We start from the raw sequence: 19,690 nt of genomic DNA on the forward strand, positions 1-19,690 counted from the left end.
TTTAAAATAACATGCTTAATCTCAACACACCTCGACCCATCCTTAGGCTAAAATTAACGAAAGAAATTTAAAATTACTGTATTACAAACTGCCTGCACTCCTGAAAAGAAACAAAAAACGTTAAGCCATCCTTCCAACACAGTTTGGAAATACGCCTACATACTTTAACCTAGGTGAAGTAGAGTTACGAGTTCGCCATTACTTACAACACCTCCGAACGGCAGCACGCAGCTACCCGCCAGGGAGGGGCTCCGACAGTCATCAAACACCTCAACCTTTATTAATTTCACCTCACATCGTCATCACGTCGAGAACACTCCAGGTGAAAGCAAAAAATCCCGGCCGCGATTTCACAACACAACCGCCATGCCGCCAACCGACGCTATCCCCTCTCCACCGGTAGTGCCAGACTCGCATTTCTTCCGCCAGATTGCGACACAAACACCAGCACGTGAGGCGCGCGCGCCTGCGCGAGAACAACAACGCAGCGAAAACGACCAGGGCGGCCAACGCTCCCGGAGATTCCAGGCCGCGATGTCGCAACCGCCCGCGTAGCTGGCCAGGCCCTCGGGCGGCGAAACACGCCACCGTCCCAGGAAAACAGAGAGCGTTAGCAATCTACCGCGCCAGGAAGACAAAAACACAACACCCGAGTGTCGCAAGCAAGCGTCAGAAACTCCAGCGGACTCACAAAGCACTACTTGCGCAAAGCCAAGTTCAATAAACCCTTCACGTAAAATTTTACCGCGTGTCAATATATTCATTTTTTCCTTCCTATGCGCACAACATGTCTCCCATGCACACTACCGTCCCATGCTCTTTAAGGAATCAGTAGGTTCTAAAACGTGGCGGTAAAATCTCGTGCACACGACCTACCGTTACTGTTACTGTTATTTTTTCAACTGCGCGCCCGGCTTAAGACGTACGACGTGACGTAGGCGAGCACCTCTCGACCAATACGGGCCCCGGCAATCGAGATTCATAGCAAACGCATTCCTTCTGCTGAAGTTTCTCTACAGTCGGTCGGGTGGATCGTGGTGATGACGTCATAAGAGCGTAACGAAAAGAAGCGAAGCAATAAAAAAAATAAAGTTAATGCTCACAGCGTTGCTTAAAGTGCAACGACTAGGAAAAGTGTGCCGTAAACTGCAAATGTATATTTCCACACTAACTTAATCTACGGAATTAAGGATGAACAGTAGGTACCATACATTATTTCATATATTATACGGGCTACCTCTATTACAAAATACATCTATTTTTTAAAAAAAATAAGGACGTGGTTGATTAACTCAAATTCTTTCATAGAAAGTCGTAGATTAAAACAATAATGTTGTTTAAAATATTTGTCTATTTTATAGATATTTATAGACAATTATGTAAGCTACTTATATTACAAAAGCCATCAAAATTGATCCAAAAATAAAGACATGGTTTAGTAATGAACATTCAGACATTCAAACATTATATATATTTAAATATATATATGTGTGTGAGAGAGAGAGATAGAGAGAGAGAGAGAGGGATTTAAACTATTTGCCTTTTTCATAGTTAAACTTTGGCTAAGGATATTGCTTTCTCTATGGCATCGAAACAAATTCATTCATCATAAGGACTACATCTTTTCCAAAATAAAGAAGTGATTGAGTAACGAAAATTCAGGCATCAAAAACTGTCAGATTTACATACTAGAAATATTAAACATATTTTCCTATTTTGTAGTCCGTTCAACTTTGGCTGAGAATCGTTACTCGCTCCGAGAGGACATTGAAACAATTTCAAGCTAGGTCGCAGTCGAGCAGCGCCTAGAGTAAACAGATGATGTTGACTGTCGCTCGAGCCAGCAACAACACGCACATATTTTCATTCCCCGTCCCCGACGGCACCCGGCAGGCCATTCGGTTATCCGGTTATCCGGTTATCCGGTTGTTTGCGTGCAGGATGAGTGACACGGCGAACATAGCGACGTTCGAGCCTTCGTTGCGGAAGTGTTTCGCCTTCGCTCCTGCACAAAATTTGCCGGATGAATATCAGCCTCGTCCCGAGATTCGGCGAGCCATGGACGAGTCGCCCGACTCCCGCCACGCACTCGGCCCCGAGACCGAGTCGCCCGACTCCCGCCACTCACTCGGCCCCGAGACCGAGTCGCCCGACTCCCGCCACGCACTAGGCCCCGAGACCGAGTCGCCCGACTCCCGCCACGCACTCGGGCCCGAGACCGAGTCGCCCGACTCCCGCCACGCACTCGGGCCCGAGACCGAGTCGCCCGACTCCCGCCACGCACTCGGGCCCGAGACCGAGTCGCCCGACTCCCGCCACTCACTCGGGCCCGAGACCGAGTCGCCCGACTCCCGCCACGCACTCGGGCCCGAGACCGAGTCGCCCGACTCCCACCACGCACTCGGGCCCGAGACCGAGTCGCCCGACTCCCACCACACACTCGGCCCCGAGACCGAGTCGCCCGACTCCCGCCACGCACTCGGGCCCGAGACCGAGTCGCCCGACTCCCACCACACACTCGGCCCCGAGACCGAGTCGCCCGACTCCCGCCACGCACTCGGCCCCGAGACCGAGTCGCACGACTGCCGCCACGCACTCTGATCCCAGACCGAGTCGCCCGACTCCCACCACGCACTCGGCCCCGAGACCGAGTCGCCCGACTTCCGCCACGCACTCGGCCCCGAGACCGAGTCGCCTGACTTCCGCCACGCACTCGGCCCCGAGACCGAGTCGCCCGACTCCCGCCACGCACTCGGCCCCGAGACCGAGTCGCCCGACTCCCACCACGCACTCGGCCCGAGACCGAGTCGCCCGACTCCCGCCACGCTCTCAGATCCGAGACCGAGTCGCCCGACTCCCACCACACACTCGGCCCGAGACCGAGTCGCCCGACTCCCGCCACGCTCACAGATCCGAGACCGAGTCGCCCGACTCCCACCACGCACTCGGCCCGAGACCGAGTCGCCCGACTCCCGCCACGCTCTCAGATCCGAGACCGAGTCGCCCGACTCCCACCACGCACTCGGCCCCGAGACCGAGTCGCCCGACTCCCACCACGCACTCGGCCCCGAGACCGAGTTGCCCGACTCCCACCACGCACTCAGCTGCGAGACCGAGTCGCCCAACTCCCGCAACGCACTCGGCCCCGAGACCGAGTCGCCCGACTCCCGCCACGCACTCGGCCCCGAGACCGAGTCGCCCGACTCCCACCACGCACTCAGCTGCGAGACCGAGTCGCCCGACTCCCGCCACGCACTCGGCCCCGAGACCGAGTCGCCCGACTCCCACCACGCACTCAGCTGCGAGACCGAGTCGCCCAACTCCCGCAACGCACTCGGCCCCAAGACCGAGTCGCCCGACTGCCGCCACGCACTCTGATCCGAGACCGAGTCGCCCGACTCCCACCACGCACTCGGCCCGAGACCGAGTCGCCCGACTCCCGCCACGCTCTCAGATCCGAGACCGAGTCGCCCGACTCCCACCACACACTCGGCCCGAGACCGAGTCGCCCGACTCCCGCCACGCTCTCAGATCCGAGACCGAGTCGCCCGACTCCCACCACGCACTCGGCCCGAGACCGAGTCGCCCGACTGCCGCCACGCTCTCAGATCCGAGACCGAGTCGCCCGACTCCCACCACGCACTCGGCCCGAGACCGAGTCGCCCGACTGCCGCCACGCTCTCAGATCCGAGACCGAGTCGCCCGACTCCCACCACACACTCGGCCCCGAGACCGAGTCGCCCGACTCCCACCACGCACTCGGCCCGAGACCGAGTCGCCCGACTGCCGCCACGCTCTCAGATCCGAGACCGAGTCGCCCGACTCCCACCACGCACTCGGCCCGAGACCGAGTCGCCCGACTGCCGCCACGCTCTCAGATCCGAGACCGAGTCGCCCGACTCCCACCACACACTCGGCCCCGAGACCGAGTCGCCCGACTCCCACCACGCACTCGGCCCCGAGACCGAGTCGCCTGACTTCCGCCACACACTCGGCCCCGAGATCGAGTCGCCCGACTCCCACCACGCACTCGGCCCCGAGACAAAGTGGCCCGACTCCCGCCACGCACTCGGCCCCGAGACCGAGTCGCCCGACTCCCACCACGCACTCGGCCCGAGACCGAGTCGCCCGACTCCCGCCACACACTCGGCCCCGAGACCGAATCGCCCGACTCCCGCCACGCACTCGGCCCCGAGACCGAGTCGCCCGACTCCCGCCACGCACACGGCCCCGAGACCGAGTCGCCCGACTCCCACCACGCACTCGGCCCCGAGACCGAGTCGCCCGACTCCCACCACGCACTCGGCCCCGAGACCGAGTCGCCCGACTCCCTCCACGCACTCGGCCCCAAGACCGTGTCGCCCGACTCCCACCACGCACTCGGCCCCGAGACCGAGTCGCCCGACTGCCGCCACGCACTCAGATCCGAGACCGAGTCGCCCGACTCCCATCACGCACTCGGCCCCGAGACCGAGTCGCCCGACTCCCACCACGCACTCGGCCCCGAGACCGAGTCGCCCGAAACCCACCACGCACTCGGCCCCGAGACCGAGTCGCCCGACTTCCACCATGCACTCAGATCCGAGACCGAGTCGCCCGACTCCCACCACGCACTCGGCCCCGAGACCGAGTCGCCCGACTCCCACCACGCACTCGGCCCCGAGACCGAGTCGCCCGACTGCCGCCACGCACTCAGATCCGAGACCGAGTCGCCCGACTCCCACCACGCACTCGGCCCCGAGACCGAGTCGCCGGAATTCCGCCACGCACTCGGCCCCGAGACCGAGTCGCCCGACTGCCGCCACGCACTCAGATCCGAGACCGAGTCGCCCGACTCCCGCCACGCACTCGGCCCCGAGATCGAGTCGCCCGACTGCCGCCACGCACTCGGCCCCGAGATCGAGTCGCCCGACTGCCGCCACGCACTCATTTCCGAGACCGTGTCGCCCGACTGCCGCCACGCACTCGGCCCCGAGATCGAGTCGCCCGACTCCCGCCACGCACTCGGCCCCGAGACCGAGTCGCCCGACTCCCGCCACGCACTCGGCCCCGAGATCGAGTCGCCCGACTTCCGCCACGCACTCGGCCCCGAGACCGAGTCGCCCGACTGCCGCCACGCACTCAGTTCCGAGACCGAGTCGCCCGACTCCCGCCACGCACTCGGCCCCGAGACCGAGTCGCCCGACTCCCGCCACGCACTCGGCCCCGAGACCGAGTCGCCCGACTGCCGCCACGCACTCGGCCCCGAGACCGAGTCGCCCGACTCCCGCCACGCACTCGGCCCCGAGACCGAGTCGCCCGACTCCCGCCACGCACTCGGCCCCGAGATCGAGTCGCCCGACTTCCGCCACGCACTCGGCCCCGAGATCGAGTCGCCCGACTTCCGCCACGCACTCGGCCCCGAGACCGAGTCGCCCGACTCCCGCCACACACTCGGCCCCGAGACCGAGTCGCCCGACTCCCGCCACGCACTCGGCCCCGAGATCGAGTCGCCCGACTTCCGCCACGCACTCGGCCCCGAGACCGAGTCGCCCGACTCCCGCCACATACTCGGCCCCGAGACCGAGTCGCCCGACTCCCGCCACGCACTCGGCCCCGAGACCGAGTCGCCCGACTCCCGCCACGCACTCGGCCCCGAGATCGAGTCGCCCGACTCCCGCCACGCACTCGGCCCCGAGACCGAGTCGCCCAACTCCCGCCACGCACTCGACCCCGAGATCGAGTCGCCCGACTGCCGCCACGCACTCAGTTCCGAGACCGAGTCGCCCGACTGCCGCCACGCACTCAGATCCGAGACCGAGTCGCCCGACTCCCACCACGCACTCAGCTGCGAGACCGAGCCGCCCGACTTCCACCACGCACTCGGCCCCGAGATCGAGTCGCCCGACTTCCACCACGCACTCGGCCCCGAGACCGAGTCGCCCGACTTCCACCACGCACTCGGCCCCGAGACCGAGTCGCCCGACTTCCACCACGCACTCGGCCCCGAGACCGAGCCGCCCGACTTCCACCACGCACTCGGCCCCGAGATCGAGTCGCCCGACTTCCACCACGCACTCGGCCCCGAGACCGAGTCGCCCGACTTCCACCACGCACTCGGCCCCGAGATCGAGTCGCCCGACTTCCACCACGCACTCGGCCCCGAGACCGAGTCGCCCGACTTCCGCCACGCACTCGGCCCCGAGACCGAGTCGCCGCCGAGGCAATCCAAGACGCCCGGCGCGGGACTTGCTCGCAAATACGGGCCCGGCATGCCGACAGACGCGGGAAACTTCGTGTGTTGCGCTGGAGTTATGTTGCACGGCCCCCACCGCGCACGAGGATCTGCACCTGGGTCTAAAGAACCACGACCACAGCCTGGGAGAGCCAAGCACACCAAACTCACCACTTAGTCTAAATGTGGGATTCTCCTAGCACGCAGCACCTAGACAAGCTAGACCAACGAAGACACCAGACCGTCGCTCCATTACCAGGAATCCGGACCCAATGCGCTACATCTCGCAGGAGACCCATCAAGCAGTCCTATAAAAGTGATTGACTGCAAACATCCAAGCAAGTTAGGGCGAGATTCATTTCACACTATAAACAGTTAACTCAATGTTCATAATTTTACGAAAAACCCTGAATAATTTGTAACATGCTTTATTCGCAAAATTGAAGGTGAAAATTTGTATCAATGTAAAATTATCTTTGGTTTATGCAAAAATATTTTTGATACAAAAATTAATCAGGTCGAAGTTGGTATCATTGCTCAACCCAGCTACGCCGTGGTAAACCTACGATGTACCCAACCCGAAACTGTCACAAACACAATTCTTACGGTCACCGCTCGTCTCATGCTACTTCACTATCGTAATAATTAAACACAATTTTTCGAGGTTTAGTAAATTGACTCGAATTTAGAGTAGTTTTAATGTCACTAACCAAATTTTAATTTTTGTCACCATAACCTAGACGTGCGAAAACCTACACTCCAGTGGAGGGGGAGGGGGAATTACGCAACGATTTTTGCGATTACTTTATATATGTAACACGTTTAACATTACTTTAACCTTTACAAAAACATAAACATATCACACATGCATGAACGCGAGATAATAAGCGTTTAAATAAAAATCAATGAATGGTTGTTTTTTACCATTACTACGGCCGCCATCTTGAGTGTCATTTAAAAAATCTTTGAATGTGAGTTAATATTACGAAATACTTATAACATAAAGAAACATAATTTTATTATATTTTAAATACATTTAATCGAATACTTTTTTATGCCAGAATAGTCTAATCTAAAAAAATATTATTCTAAGAAGGTTTATAAAAATGGAAAATAAAAAGAGCATTATTAAAGGTTTATGTTTATCCTAGTGAAAAGCATATATTTTGGAGGTAAGAAGTAGTGTTTTGCGTACACAATGATAATAAGTTTTGCTTTTTTTTTTTTTTAAATCAACTAGAATTGTCTGTGGACGAACGTTGTCAGGGTAGGTTAGTTTAAAATAATGTGATGCGTTTCAGCGTTGTTTCTGTTGCTTGGTGAGAGGGATGACATCTCCTCTGCGACCTCGAAATTATTATTAAAACACGAACGTGGTAAAAATTTAAAAAAAATTATATATATATATATGTGTGTGGGCCCTGGGTTGGTACACGATGTCGAGAGCGCAATCATTTTTATTCGCAGCTGTGTAGAACTAACCAAAAAAATGAAATAAAATAAAAACTTCAACCCCGCTTCTAGTTGGTGCTCCAGGAATATATCCAAAATGTTCCGCGACCCGCACAAATGTAATTTCTGCCCCAACCGTTTTGTCATATCTCCGCAAACATTTCCCCCCCTCCGGGCTCTGGCTACACATATTCCCTTGCTTTCACCCCCCACCCCTCTCTCTCTAATTCTTTCCTGTTGCCCTCTCTTCATCACACCTTTCTCGCTCCTGCTCAGTGTCTGTAGCCCTGCCTCTCTCTTCCGCAAAGCCAGCCCAGGTACCCCGGCGCACAGACGCCGTGACGCAGCTGAATGAAAACCAGTAATAACGGCGATGCAAAGCGTATTGGAATCGCGCGCCCGGCCGCTAAGGTTCTGACGGCACGCTGCAATGAGCTGGTCTGTCTCTCTCTCTCTGCACTCTGCGCGCTATTCAAGAGGCTAATTTCCTAAATAATTTTGATTCAACAGGATGGGCCAGGATTCGTCTGCAGGTACATCAAGCAAAAATATATAGGATTTGAAAATATAAATTCGATTCATGGTCTAAGATGTTTCCCAAGACCGGTAAAAGGCATTAAAGTTGGAGCGAAAAAAAAGTGTGATTTCATTTCATAGAAAATTTTTTTAAGGTGGAACACTGGTTAATGTAAACACGTTTCATCTAGCACCGTAAAATAATTTTTTTGAAGTGTAAAATCATGCCAAAAATGTATTGGAATAATAAGATTTTAACCAAAAATATTTCAGAAAAATCGTTTTCGTCAGCGACTTGCTTTTCGTTGGGTGAAATAAATGTTCAATTAAAGATTACCCAGACGCCCAGTTTTCAGTCTTAAAAACCGACTCGATCACTTGGGGAAAAAAAGGTTCAGCTTGAACTTCGAAGGCGTATGTTAACCTTGAGAATTAATGTCAACCATTAGTTGTACGTATGTATATAATTTTTTTTTAACTTTTTTATACAGGATTAGCTTGCTCTAGAAGTTTTCCGGATGAAGGTATCATTTCTGTCGCATTCCAATAAAATATTCGTACCTTAAAATTTCTTGAGTTTGTGGCTTTTTAGGTCTTGTTTGGTTCCACTTTTACTGTGAAAAGGTTGCAGCTGCTGGGAAATAACACACATATTACTGAATCACAGGTTATTTATTTTAATCTGAAAGTGGTGTTTGCTTGTGGCCGTAGTCGCCAACTCGTCACGCACCTGAGGCAAGAGTGGTGGGTTCGAACACGACCCAATGCATGATTCGAATTTTCGAGTATCGAGTAGGTGGATCGGTGTTTTATTTTTGTCCTTCTTGATCTTACTGGTCATGCCATCTTCGAGACTGTATTTATCCCTACTGTGCCACGTAACAAATTGCTTCAGCTTCAAACATTAATTTTTTTTCCCTTGGGAAAATAAAAATGTTATGTTCGAAATAGAATATAGCTAATTTGTTTGAAATATTATTTTTAATTTTTAATGAAAATTAGAAAGTTTAAACTGTCAATCTCAGATCATTGATCTTCACCCCACGTTGAACCCTAATTCTGCTGCCTCGATTCAGATATGAATGCTACTCGCAGAAACTTCTTTGAGCCATACGCTAAGAAAAGCACACTAGAAAATTCCTCCCTATGCTGAAAGGAAAAAAGAGGAATCATCTAGAGGACAAGCATTTTTTTTACGACTGGAAGAAGAGTTGCAAGAAGCGCAATGAAATCCCTAATGTCTTCAGTGGTAGCATTAGGCATGTCTTCGCCGGCTTATCTTCAAGTCCATTAAAAAATATTCCGTGAAGCGTAGCACTATCTATACACTTACGCGATATACTGTGGTTGGTTCTTGTTCATAGAAACGTACTTTGGACATCCAGCCAAAGTCTTTTTACAGACAGTGTTATTGCTGCAAACGTCTCCATGAACATTTATATTGCTATAAATACCAATGCGTAGACATAATGCAAAAACATTATTTAATTGGTACAAAGAATTGCTAGAAAAACAAACGTACTATCGGTTACATAGAATTACTTTTCATTGCTTTCTTTCAACCAGAGTGTGTATATTACGGGCAGTAATATTAATTTTAAAGGTAATGTCCAGTTCAGCCGTAGGTATCGGTATACATACTGACACTTTGCTTGGATATGAGTATAACATTTGTAGTTTTTATTTATTAAGATATATGTTTGATTAGCAGCGATTTCATGGTTACTACTACAATCACAACCACAGATTCTATCTATACGCTGTACCGTTAAATTTTCTATGTATAAACATGACCCTCCTCCAGGTTTGAAAGAAATATATAACATTACTATTGGTTAGAAACAAAGTAAGGGAAATGTATGACTTCATGGAAGTTGGCCAATGATAACAAACTTAAATGGAGGAACAAAGGAAAATATTGTATGTGATGGTGGTAACAGTGAAAGACATAATAGCGTCATGAAAATAAATACAAATTATAGTGTGATTTTTAAGTGATAGTAGTGGTTTTAGTACGAGAATAAGCAGAGTAATAAGTGGAATGGAATATCTTTATCAAGTGAATAATTGGCAGCGAAGTCATTAGAGGATGATAAGTTAATTTTGATATTTGAGAGCCAGCAAAATTACAAAGTCGATATTTTCGCGAAATAAAACTTTAGTTTTTTTTTTTCGTACACTAGTAGAACGGAAGAATTACAATTTACGTTTCATAATTATCAACATAAACCTCAATAAAAAAACAGTAATCACATTTCCCATAAGGATCTAAATTCATGATAAATGTATATTATTAAATCGTTTGTTGGCTTTACGCTAGCATAGAAAGACTTTAATGGTTTAAAAGAAAGAATTAATCGATTAACCAGTATTTTGATAATATATTTTAAATTTGAATTTAAGCAAAAAAATATCTGAAGTCACTATTGGCCACAATAACGCACGTTCTCACGTCGTGAACTTGTTCTATCGTAGCTTGGCTTCAAACACCATACTGTGGTATTGCATTTTCATGGCGTTATTTTTTTTTTTACCCAGGACAATCTCCACAGTTGTTTTATCATGTAAGCACCGAGTTCAGTTTTTTCAAGCAAAAGTTTGCTACATTTAATTGCTACATGTATTTTTCTTTTGTGTAGTTTAAATTTTAATAAGGATTTTGGTAAACACGTAGACGCTGCTCCCAGCTGGGTGTCTGGATTGTGCTCATTGCATCGAGTAGCGAGTAGTAAACAGTCAGGCAAAATCTCGTTTTATAATATTTGCCTGACTAATTGAGTAATGGTCATCCAATAGAAAATATTCTCCGAACAGCTTAAAAATTTACTTCTCCTGTTTCCTCCACTAATTATTTCCTTATAAAGATAATGTAATTAGAAAAAAAACCATCAACAAAGCATTTGAGGTCAAGCCTAAAGTGCATTAGTCATGGAGTACTAATGTTTGTACTATCGCAAGGAAACTTTTTGAGGTCTCTTTGGTAACGGAACTGAAGTTCTTCTCACACATCATGCTTACGTGAACAGTTACTTTTATTTGGGTTGGTAAAACAGATAGAGTTGATCTGTTAACAAGATGATGATTTATTGTTAAATTTGCGCTAAAACTCTTTCGAGGACAACAATTGTTTAAAATATGGCAAATATGAAAATAAATGCGTTGTTGTATGTTGCAGAATAGAGCATTGATTTGAAGATCAGTAAAAAAATAAAGAATACTCCTAAATGATATAACTAACAAAGATATTGCTATTAAAATATAATTAATGTACTAAGATAAGAAAATCAGTATTAAAATATAATTAAAGTATTAATAAAAGAAAAATCAAGTATAATAGGCCAGTAAAATTAATCCAAAAATATTTACACATTTTTTTATAATTTTTTTTAGGATTTTGATTTTAAAATGTTGCTGTTAACTTAATTTATTTCTAATTTTACTTTTATGAATACAATATTTAAATATATATAGTCAATGAGTAGGCCTACTTTTAATTAAATGTGCACGTGTTATATAATGTGTTAGTAAAAATATACCTATCTAATCTGATCAAAATATAATGAGTAATGTAGGAACCACTATTTATGTTGTTTCAATACTGTAAAATATGTTATTTACTTTAGAAATATTACGTTCTGATTACTTCAAAGTATTGTCAAAATTTGTATTTGAAACTTCTTAAGTACTGCAATAGAATTAATGTTATTTTTTTCTTCTCAAACTACAGTTGTCATGAAATTAAGTTCTTGAAATAAAAAAAAGGGTCTAATACATTGTGTTGTTCACAGAACCAATAACGATCATCGTTGGAGAGCCAGACATGTACATAAACAAAGGAAGTACAATCAACCTGACTTGTATCGTGAAGCACAGTCCGGAACCGCCGTCAGCCATCTACTGGACACACAACATGGAGGTAGGGGTGGTCTCAGTTTGTTCACTTCTGTCAAGCAGACAGACTTTAAAATGGAAAAGCGCATAGTTTTCCCATGGTGGAATTGAAACAACAAACTAATCTCCTGAAGTTATCATCCCCATTTCTAGCACTTTTTTTTTATTCTTAGATGATGAACTCTTAAAACCATACAAGAATCAAAAATCGCTTATAGATTTCAACACATATTTTTAAAAATCTTAGTTTCTTCTTGTCACGTGTAGCTTCGTCCACATATGAAAACGTAAGTACATGGGTCATGAGCAGAGCATAGAAACAGTGCTACATTTCAAATAACCAATATCATAAACAAAAATATAACTTTATATAAAGAAATAATAAAAAATATGTACCAAACAATACATAAAATAAAGTAAAAATTATTTTTTTATTTTTGTAACTAGGCTAAACAAGTGTAATTCCGACAAACACAATATTTATCGGTTGTAGGCAACTGTGGCTTATTAATATTTTAAATTTAGGGCCGTTAATAGACGGTACTATCGTATTTCTCTCTTATGCATAATATACATTTTGCTGTTATGACATTTAACAAACATTTTTGTCATTTCAATGCTATATATTTAATTCAACAAAAACATTAGTAAAAAACACTAAAATGTAATTGAAGGTAGTATTATAAGTTTTTTATATGATAGTTTTTAAATCATTTAGTGGAATATTATTGCTAGCAAGGATAATTTCCCGTTTTTATATGTTGTATTAATACCAGCGAAACTTTATTGTCCCTTGTTTACGAAAACAGTGCAACGGAGTTGTAAAATAGTGATTTTTTTATTGGGCTATATATCTTGATAAAATTAATTCACTGTCAATAACACTGGACGCCAAAAAAAACCTGCAAGCTTACTTTTTTTTAATGTTTTGAGAAAATAATTTTTTATTGATTTTGAGGAGTTTGCCGCCGCATCTTAATTCTGTTTTATTATGTTATTTTATGCCAAATATTTACTTTATAAATTTTCTGATTATTTTTGTTGTTGACATTTTTTCTTTAACGTTTTAAGATTTTAATTTTGCATTTTTATACAATTTTTTTAATGTTATTTACTTTTAGTTGTTGGCATAATATTGACTTATTAGAATGAGTTACCTGATTAAACACGATGGGAATTTTCAGTATTAATTTTTTTAGTCTAAAGTATTTTAACGTTCAGTTTTAATAAAAAATAAAAAAATTAAATTTACTTTTTTTCGAAACCAATGATAAGCTCTCATATTTGCTTTGGAAGGTTTACGCCTGCTTCCCTTTTATCAATTTTCGTACGCAACTCACTTACTTTGCTACTTAAGTTTTAACTTTTTAAGGACTCTGCTTTTGATATGGCTGAAGCTCTTATATCTGAGACTTTGAAAAATCTTGGCCAGGCTGAGATTTTTTACACGGCGACTAGTGCTTTCATTTTTGCTTTCCTTTATGAAAGTTTGAATATAGCATCGAGTTTTACTTTTTCAGTAATTTGTATTTCTTTATTTGAAAGCCCCATGGCCCACAACTTAATGAATTTCACACTTGCAGTGAAGATTTTCAAGACAAATTTAACAAAGGAACGGTTAATCAAAATCTATTTACAACACAATTTCATTCTTTCAGTAAATGCTAGGAATGACATTAAAAGTTGCCTTTAAGTTCATAAAACCATTCAACAAGGACTTGTTACATATATAAAAAGAATGTGAGTGAGTCTTTAGTGCTCGCCAAAGATGTGAAACACCCAACCTCGGTAATGAGCGAATTCATGCGTTCTCATGTTGCAAATAAACTTATTATTCGGAACTCAGGCCTCGTTGAATTCTTTTAAAATTATGCCGAGCGTGAGAAATATGCGCAAATTGTGTTTTAAACGACATTTCTGGACGCGAATCACACGTAGATTCCGCACACGCCACTAGAATTCGCTACCGGAGCAGCTGCGTCGACTACCGAATCGTTAAACTGTATAATTGAAACGGCTCCAAAAAAAATAATAATTGAATAAAATTCTAATCCAATGCTATCGACCTGATTTTCGACAAGGAATTTTATTAAAAATACTGTCAGACTTGTTAAAATATTTATTGAACAGTTAATACTATAAAGTTTCCCGTTGGTTTTGTGAACACTTGGTTCGCGCCATCCGCCACAGATGGCAGCACCGTTGTTACAAATTTCCCGTTCCATGCTGCCTTCCTTCCATTCTAGTTCAATGGTTTACAGATAGAAACCTTCTGTCGGCAATCAACAAAGGTTACGTTGTGAAGTGTTATTTGGAGTCTGGAGCGAGAACACGACACGACGCGAGGTGCGATGGCGCTCCGGCGCGCGCGTGTGTGTGTGTGCTGCGAGCAGGAGATCAACTACGACTCGCCGCGCGGCGGGGTCAGCGTCATCACGGAGAAGGGCGACGTGACGACCAGCTACCTGCTGATCCAGAGGGCCGTGGCGCCCGACTCGGGCAAGTACTCCTGCAACCCGTCGAACGCCAACCCCAAGACGGTGGTGGTCCACGTCCTCAACGGTGAGCCCCTCTCACCCCTCCCCCTGGTGGTTTCCCCGAAAAAAAAAAAAAAAACACCTTTCAAGGCCTCCACGCACGATCACAGTCCGGACTGTCCGTTCGTAACTGCCGTGTGTGTGGACTGTTCAGTCAGAACTGATGGGCTGACGAACTGACGGCTTACCATCATATCGGACCGTGGGCTCGATAGCTCCTCAGTTCGAACTGTCCGTTCGTGGGAACAGGGTCTCTCCAGTCCGAACAACCAGTCCATCAGTCCATCAGTCCAATAGCTGAGTGTCGTAGCAGATATCTTCGGTTGCCTTGCTATGTATTATCTTTGAAAGATTTGCGCAATGGGATTGCATGACTTGAAGCAAGCTTTTGGATATACGCCATTGCTAAGCTTCAGAGAAATATGCATACCGGGTCCATACCGGGCATTTCTTAGCAAAGGCGTATGTTCAGAAGCTTACATCAAGTCTTGCTATGTACATCTTTTTTTTTTCTAACTGAAAGTGTAACTGCAACTGAAACATCCAAAGTTTCTTCCATATTCTACGATGAAACGATACATCCAACAGCAACAGCAACCACAAGACTGATCGTGTGTGGGGAAAGCTTCAGTTCAGCCCGAACTGTCAGTTCAGACTGCTCGTTCCGAAATGAACGTCTGGACTGATCGTGTGTGCAGAGGGTTTCACTTCAGTCCAAAATGCCATTTCGGATTGAGCAGTTCAAACTGGAAGCTGGACTGATCGTGTTTGTGTGTGTGTGTGTGTGTTGGGGGGGGGGGGGGGGTGAAGGGACTATAGACTGCAGTGAGGTTTGCATGCGCCAGCAGTTTATGCCTTGTTATTATCAGAAGGATTTTGAACATGAAGAGTTGGTTCTCCATTTACCCTTCGTAATTTCTGTCCCGTTCGTGTTCCAAACATCGGTCGTGCATGACATGGCAGTCCACCGATTATATCTAAATTTTCTCCGACGTGCATCAAACACAAACAAAAAAAAAATTAGTCACAAAAAAATAAAACAAAAAATCGGCATTAGAGAAAAAATGTTTACGTTACATTTTTACGTTGTAGAAAATGTTCAGCTTGCAAGCCATAGGTATAAGAAACACCGTGATGTTTGTGAAAAGTGTGTAACAGTCTGTTTGTTTTTACTAACATAAGGAACGTTTCATATAGTAGTTTTGGTATCAAAAATTCATGTCTTGAGTCACCTTTCTCTTTAGATTTTATATTAGCTTAGTAAATTTTAAAATTACGCTGTTTTTAAGGTAATTATTTTTTTTTCTAATATAATTTTTTGTGTCTAGAACTGTTTACACTAACACAAAAAGAAAAGTTTTTAACTGATTTTAACAAAGTATGTTTGAAATATTTAACCGATAATACCTTTAGTATGACACTCGATTATCTTCTTTTTTTGTATTAAGGCTTGTAGTCTATGTTTGAATTTCATACTGAATGGGAAAACAATAACGTTCTAACACTTTGTGTCATAAATATATATTTTATCCCGTGAGAAGAATAGGAACTGTATTAATATAAAAGGAATTACGTTGTCTAGCAAATACTGCATATTCTCGACAGTCAATTAAAAATATTTTTCTGTAGTCATCAAGTCTATCATCTCTGATAGAGTTAATGGATTTCAAATGTGTGAAACTTCGTCTTTGTTGCAACTACGTCTTATACCATGCTTTTCTGTTACGTTTATTCATACAGGACGACCCCTGCAACTGCAACTTGCTTTGATAAAATCATTTAGAATACTGAAATATACGAGCGAAGATCGAAGTATGTTCGTGTCGTGTGCAGAGTCGGCGCAACCAGTTCTGCCACCCTAGATAAAAGTCACATTTGCCGCACCTCCCATAACTAAGGTGACCACCTTTGCGAATTCAAATTACCGGACACTGTAGATAGGACAAAAATGTCACACTTATACAAATACATTCGATAAAAAACGCTATCTTAGGTATCAATTGAAAAACGTATATCTATAATATATTGTGTACCCAAAGATTGTGAAAATATGAAATTCAAATTTCAACAATTGATAAGAATTTAAATTTAATTTTAAATAATAAAGGTGATAATATAGTTTTATCACATATCTATCCATTACTTATACTTACTGCACTAGTAATGTAGTAATTTAATAATGATGGCTAAATAACAAATGAAATAAAATGATAATTATAAATCGTTACATAAATCAATGTTGAAGAGGCAAATTTTGTATTTAACTGTATTTTCACTAACATTTGGATTTTTCCTCCTCCCTTTTTGCCGCTCCTTATATCCTGCCGCCCTAGAGGGTCGCCTTACTCGTCTAATGGGTTCGCCGGCCCTGGGGGCTTGTTCTATGTAATTATATCGTTACTTCTATCGAGTCATCTCAACATCGAGTTCCCTCGATAGTGTTTTAGCGATATTTGCGAAAGCAGAAAAAAAGCATGAAATTCCCATTTCCTTGGGCATCATGTGGGACTTTCAATAGCTTGTACCCTCTCGTTACGAAACTATAGTTTATATCGATTTTATACATCGAGAATGAGGTCACAAAAAAAAACTTAGAATAAGAAACTGTCATATTTTATCGAAACGATAAACTTAGAGTAAGCACTCTGATCGTATGTGATCAAAAATACTCGAGTCTCGCTCGCAAGTCCAGCTCAGTGAACTTGGCTGTCGAGCAAGACACGTACGTGCATGGGGCCGCTTGAATCATTTGCGGAAAAATATAATAATAAATTTTTTTCCACGGAAAATTTTTACCCATTTTAAATCAACAGTTCAAAATTTTCTTATTTAGGATGTTAGTGTGTGTCATGTGAACGGTCTTTAAATTTGACTTTTCTCAAAAGCAGTACCAGTTGTAACCCATCTCCAATCGGTCACTTACAAAGCAGTACAGGATATTTGTTTAGAAACACTGACAACCACGATAGGTTGCTTTACAGAAACCCTGCTTGCATAACAACAGAGGCAGGAGGATGCTTATGACCGGTTGTACTACTTTGGAGAACTGTCAAATTTGAGACAAGTTGCATGACGTTAATTGGACGGGAATAGTGAGAATTATAGCGACTATCATTGGCTGCAAGTTCATCATGAAAAAAATAAGTTGAAAATATATGGTCGAATGCGCTTCTCAAGGCACCTTTAAATTTAAAGGTGAAAATATTATTTTAGTAATAATAATTAAGAAAGGATTTAAGATAGAACACCGAGTGTCTGGATAATGTTTATATGAACACATAATTTTAACCTCTGCAAAATTGTAGCAGTGGAAAATTATTTATTTGAAATTATTGGGGTCGGGAAAATGTTTGGAATATAAAAATATACATCCCAGAATTATTTAAATGAAATACGACAGAGAGATATTTTGCGGGGATTGTAGAACTTTGTTTAGTTGAACAACGTCCAGACGCTTAGTGTTCGATAATGAATACTTTCTCTGTTCTTTGCAATAAGAAAAAATGTTGTTCGGCTTAAATTTAAAAGTGATTCGGCACCAAATTCATAGTTGTTCGGCTCCTACTTCAAAGTCGTTCGGCTATAACTACAAAGATGTTCGGCTCTAACTTCAAATTTGTTCGGCTCTAACTTCAAATATGTTCGGCTCTTACTTCAAAGTTGTTCGGCTCTAACTTCAAAGTTGTTCGGCTCTAACTTCAAAGATGTTCGGCTCTAACTTCAAATTTGTTCGGCTCTAACTTCGAAGTTGTTCGGCTCTTCAAATTTTTTCGGTTCTAACTTTAATTTTGTTCGGCTCTAACTTCAAATTTGTTCGGCTCTTACTTCAAAGATGTTCGGCTCCAACTGCGAAGGCGCATTCCCTGCCTTGTGGAGCGCCGCCAGACCCAGAATCTTGCAGCCGAAGTGTGTGTTGATGGAATTCTGACTCACGCTGCATAGTGCTTTGATGCCTGGGGCGACTGCTTCAGGAGAGCACCCGGCCGCCATGCAGCACGGCGGGCAGCTGAGGCTGCAGCACCCCGTCGGGGTGTTCGTGTTCAGCGTCCTCGTCGCCGTCCTGGGCACCTGAAGGGCTCGCGGGCCGTGCCTCGCAGTGCCCGAGCCTCGCGAGCCTCACGAGCCTCACGAGCCTCACGAGCCTCACGAGCCTCACGAGCACCACGAGCCTCACGAGCCTCACGAGCCTCACGAGCCTCACGAGCCTCACGAGCACCACGAGCCTCACGAGCCTCACGAGCCTCACGAGCCTCACGAGCCTCACGAGCCTCACGAGCACCACGAGCCTCACGAGCCTCACGAGCACCACGAGCCTCACGAGCCTCACGAGCACCACGAGCACCACGAGCCTCACGAGCCTCACGAGCACCACGAGCACCACGAGCCTCACGAGCCTCACGAGCCTCACGAGCCTCACGAGCACCACGAGCCTCACGAGCCTCACGAGCCTCACGAGCCTCACGAGCCTCACGAGCCTCACGAGCCTCACGAGCCTCACGAGCCTCACGAGCCTCACGAGCCTCACGAGCCTCACGAGCCTCACGAGCCTCACGAGCCTCACGATCCTCAAGAGCCTCACGAGCCTCGCGAGCCTCAAGAGCCTCACGAGCCTCACGAGCCTCAAGAGCCTCACGAGCCTCGCGAGCCTCAAGAGCCTCACGAGCCTCGCGAGCCTCACGAGCCTCACGAGCCTCACGAGCCTCACGATCCTCAAGAGCCTCACGAGCCTCGCGAGCCTCAAGAGCCTCACGAGCCTCACGAGCCTCAAGAGCCTCACGAGCACCACGCGCCGTCTTCGAGAGACAGCGCGCTCGGACATTCTCGCAACTCAACAATAACATTTTTTATACTATCCCTGCAGGACTTGTGAGAAAATAGAGACCAATATTATAGACGGACGTTTGAAAAATTTAATGCTGTTACGAAAACGCGCGAGGCGTGAACCTGGCGTTCCTGTGTTGTTCCGTGGAAGACGTATTTTTCAGTGTTGTTTGGCAGTGTTTTTGTGTCTTCAAATTATGGAGCTGCAGCCAAAAGACAAGTACAATTTTAATAGTGTTAATTGTTTTTTAAAAAAATA

General features: G+C 45.8%; 1 protein-coding gene across 1 annotated transcript in view; it reads left to right on the forward strand.

Annotated features, from left to right (window-relative positions):
- LOC134533423 (zwei Ig domain protein zig-8-like) overlaps nucleotides 1-18,682 on the forward strand; it is a 64,200-nt gene extending 45,518 nt beyond the window's left edge. The window contains exons 5-7 of the mRNA XM_063370945.1: nucleotides 11,971-12,098; nucleotides 14,467-14,635; nucleotides 18,582-18,682. Of these exons, the coding sequence (XP_063227015.1) occupies nucleotides 11,971-12,098; nucleotides 14,467-14,635; nucleotides 18,582-18,682 (398 nt within the window). The remainder of the gene's footprint in view (nucleotides 1-11,970; nucleotides 12,099-14,466; nucleotides 14,636-18,581) is intronic.
- The last annotated feature ends 1,008 nt before the right edge of the window (nucleotides 18,683-19,690 follow it).

The sequence above is a fragment of the Bacillus rossius genome, chromosome 6 (assembly GCF_032445375.1).
Source record: "Bacillus rossius redtenbacheri isolate Brsri chromosome 6, Brsri_v3, whole genome shotgun sequence".
Classification (NCBI taxonomy): Eukaryota; Metazoa; Arthropoda; class Insecta; order Phasmatodea; family Bacillidae; genus Bacillus; species Bacillus rossius.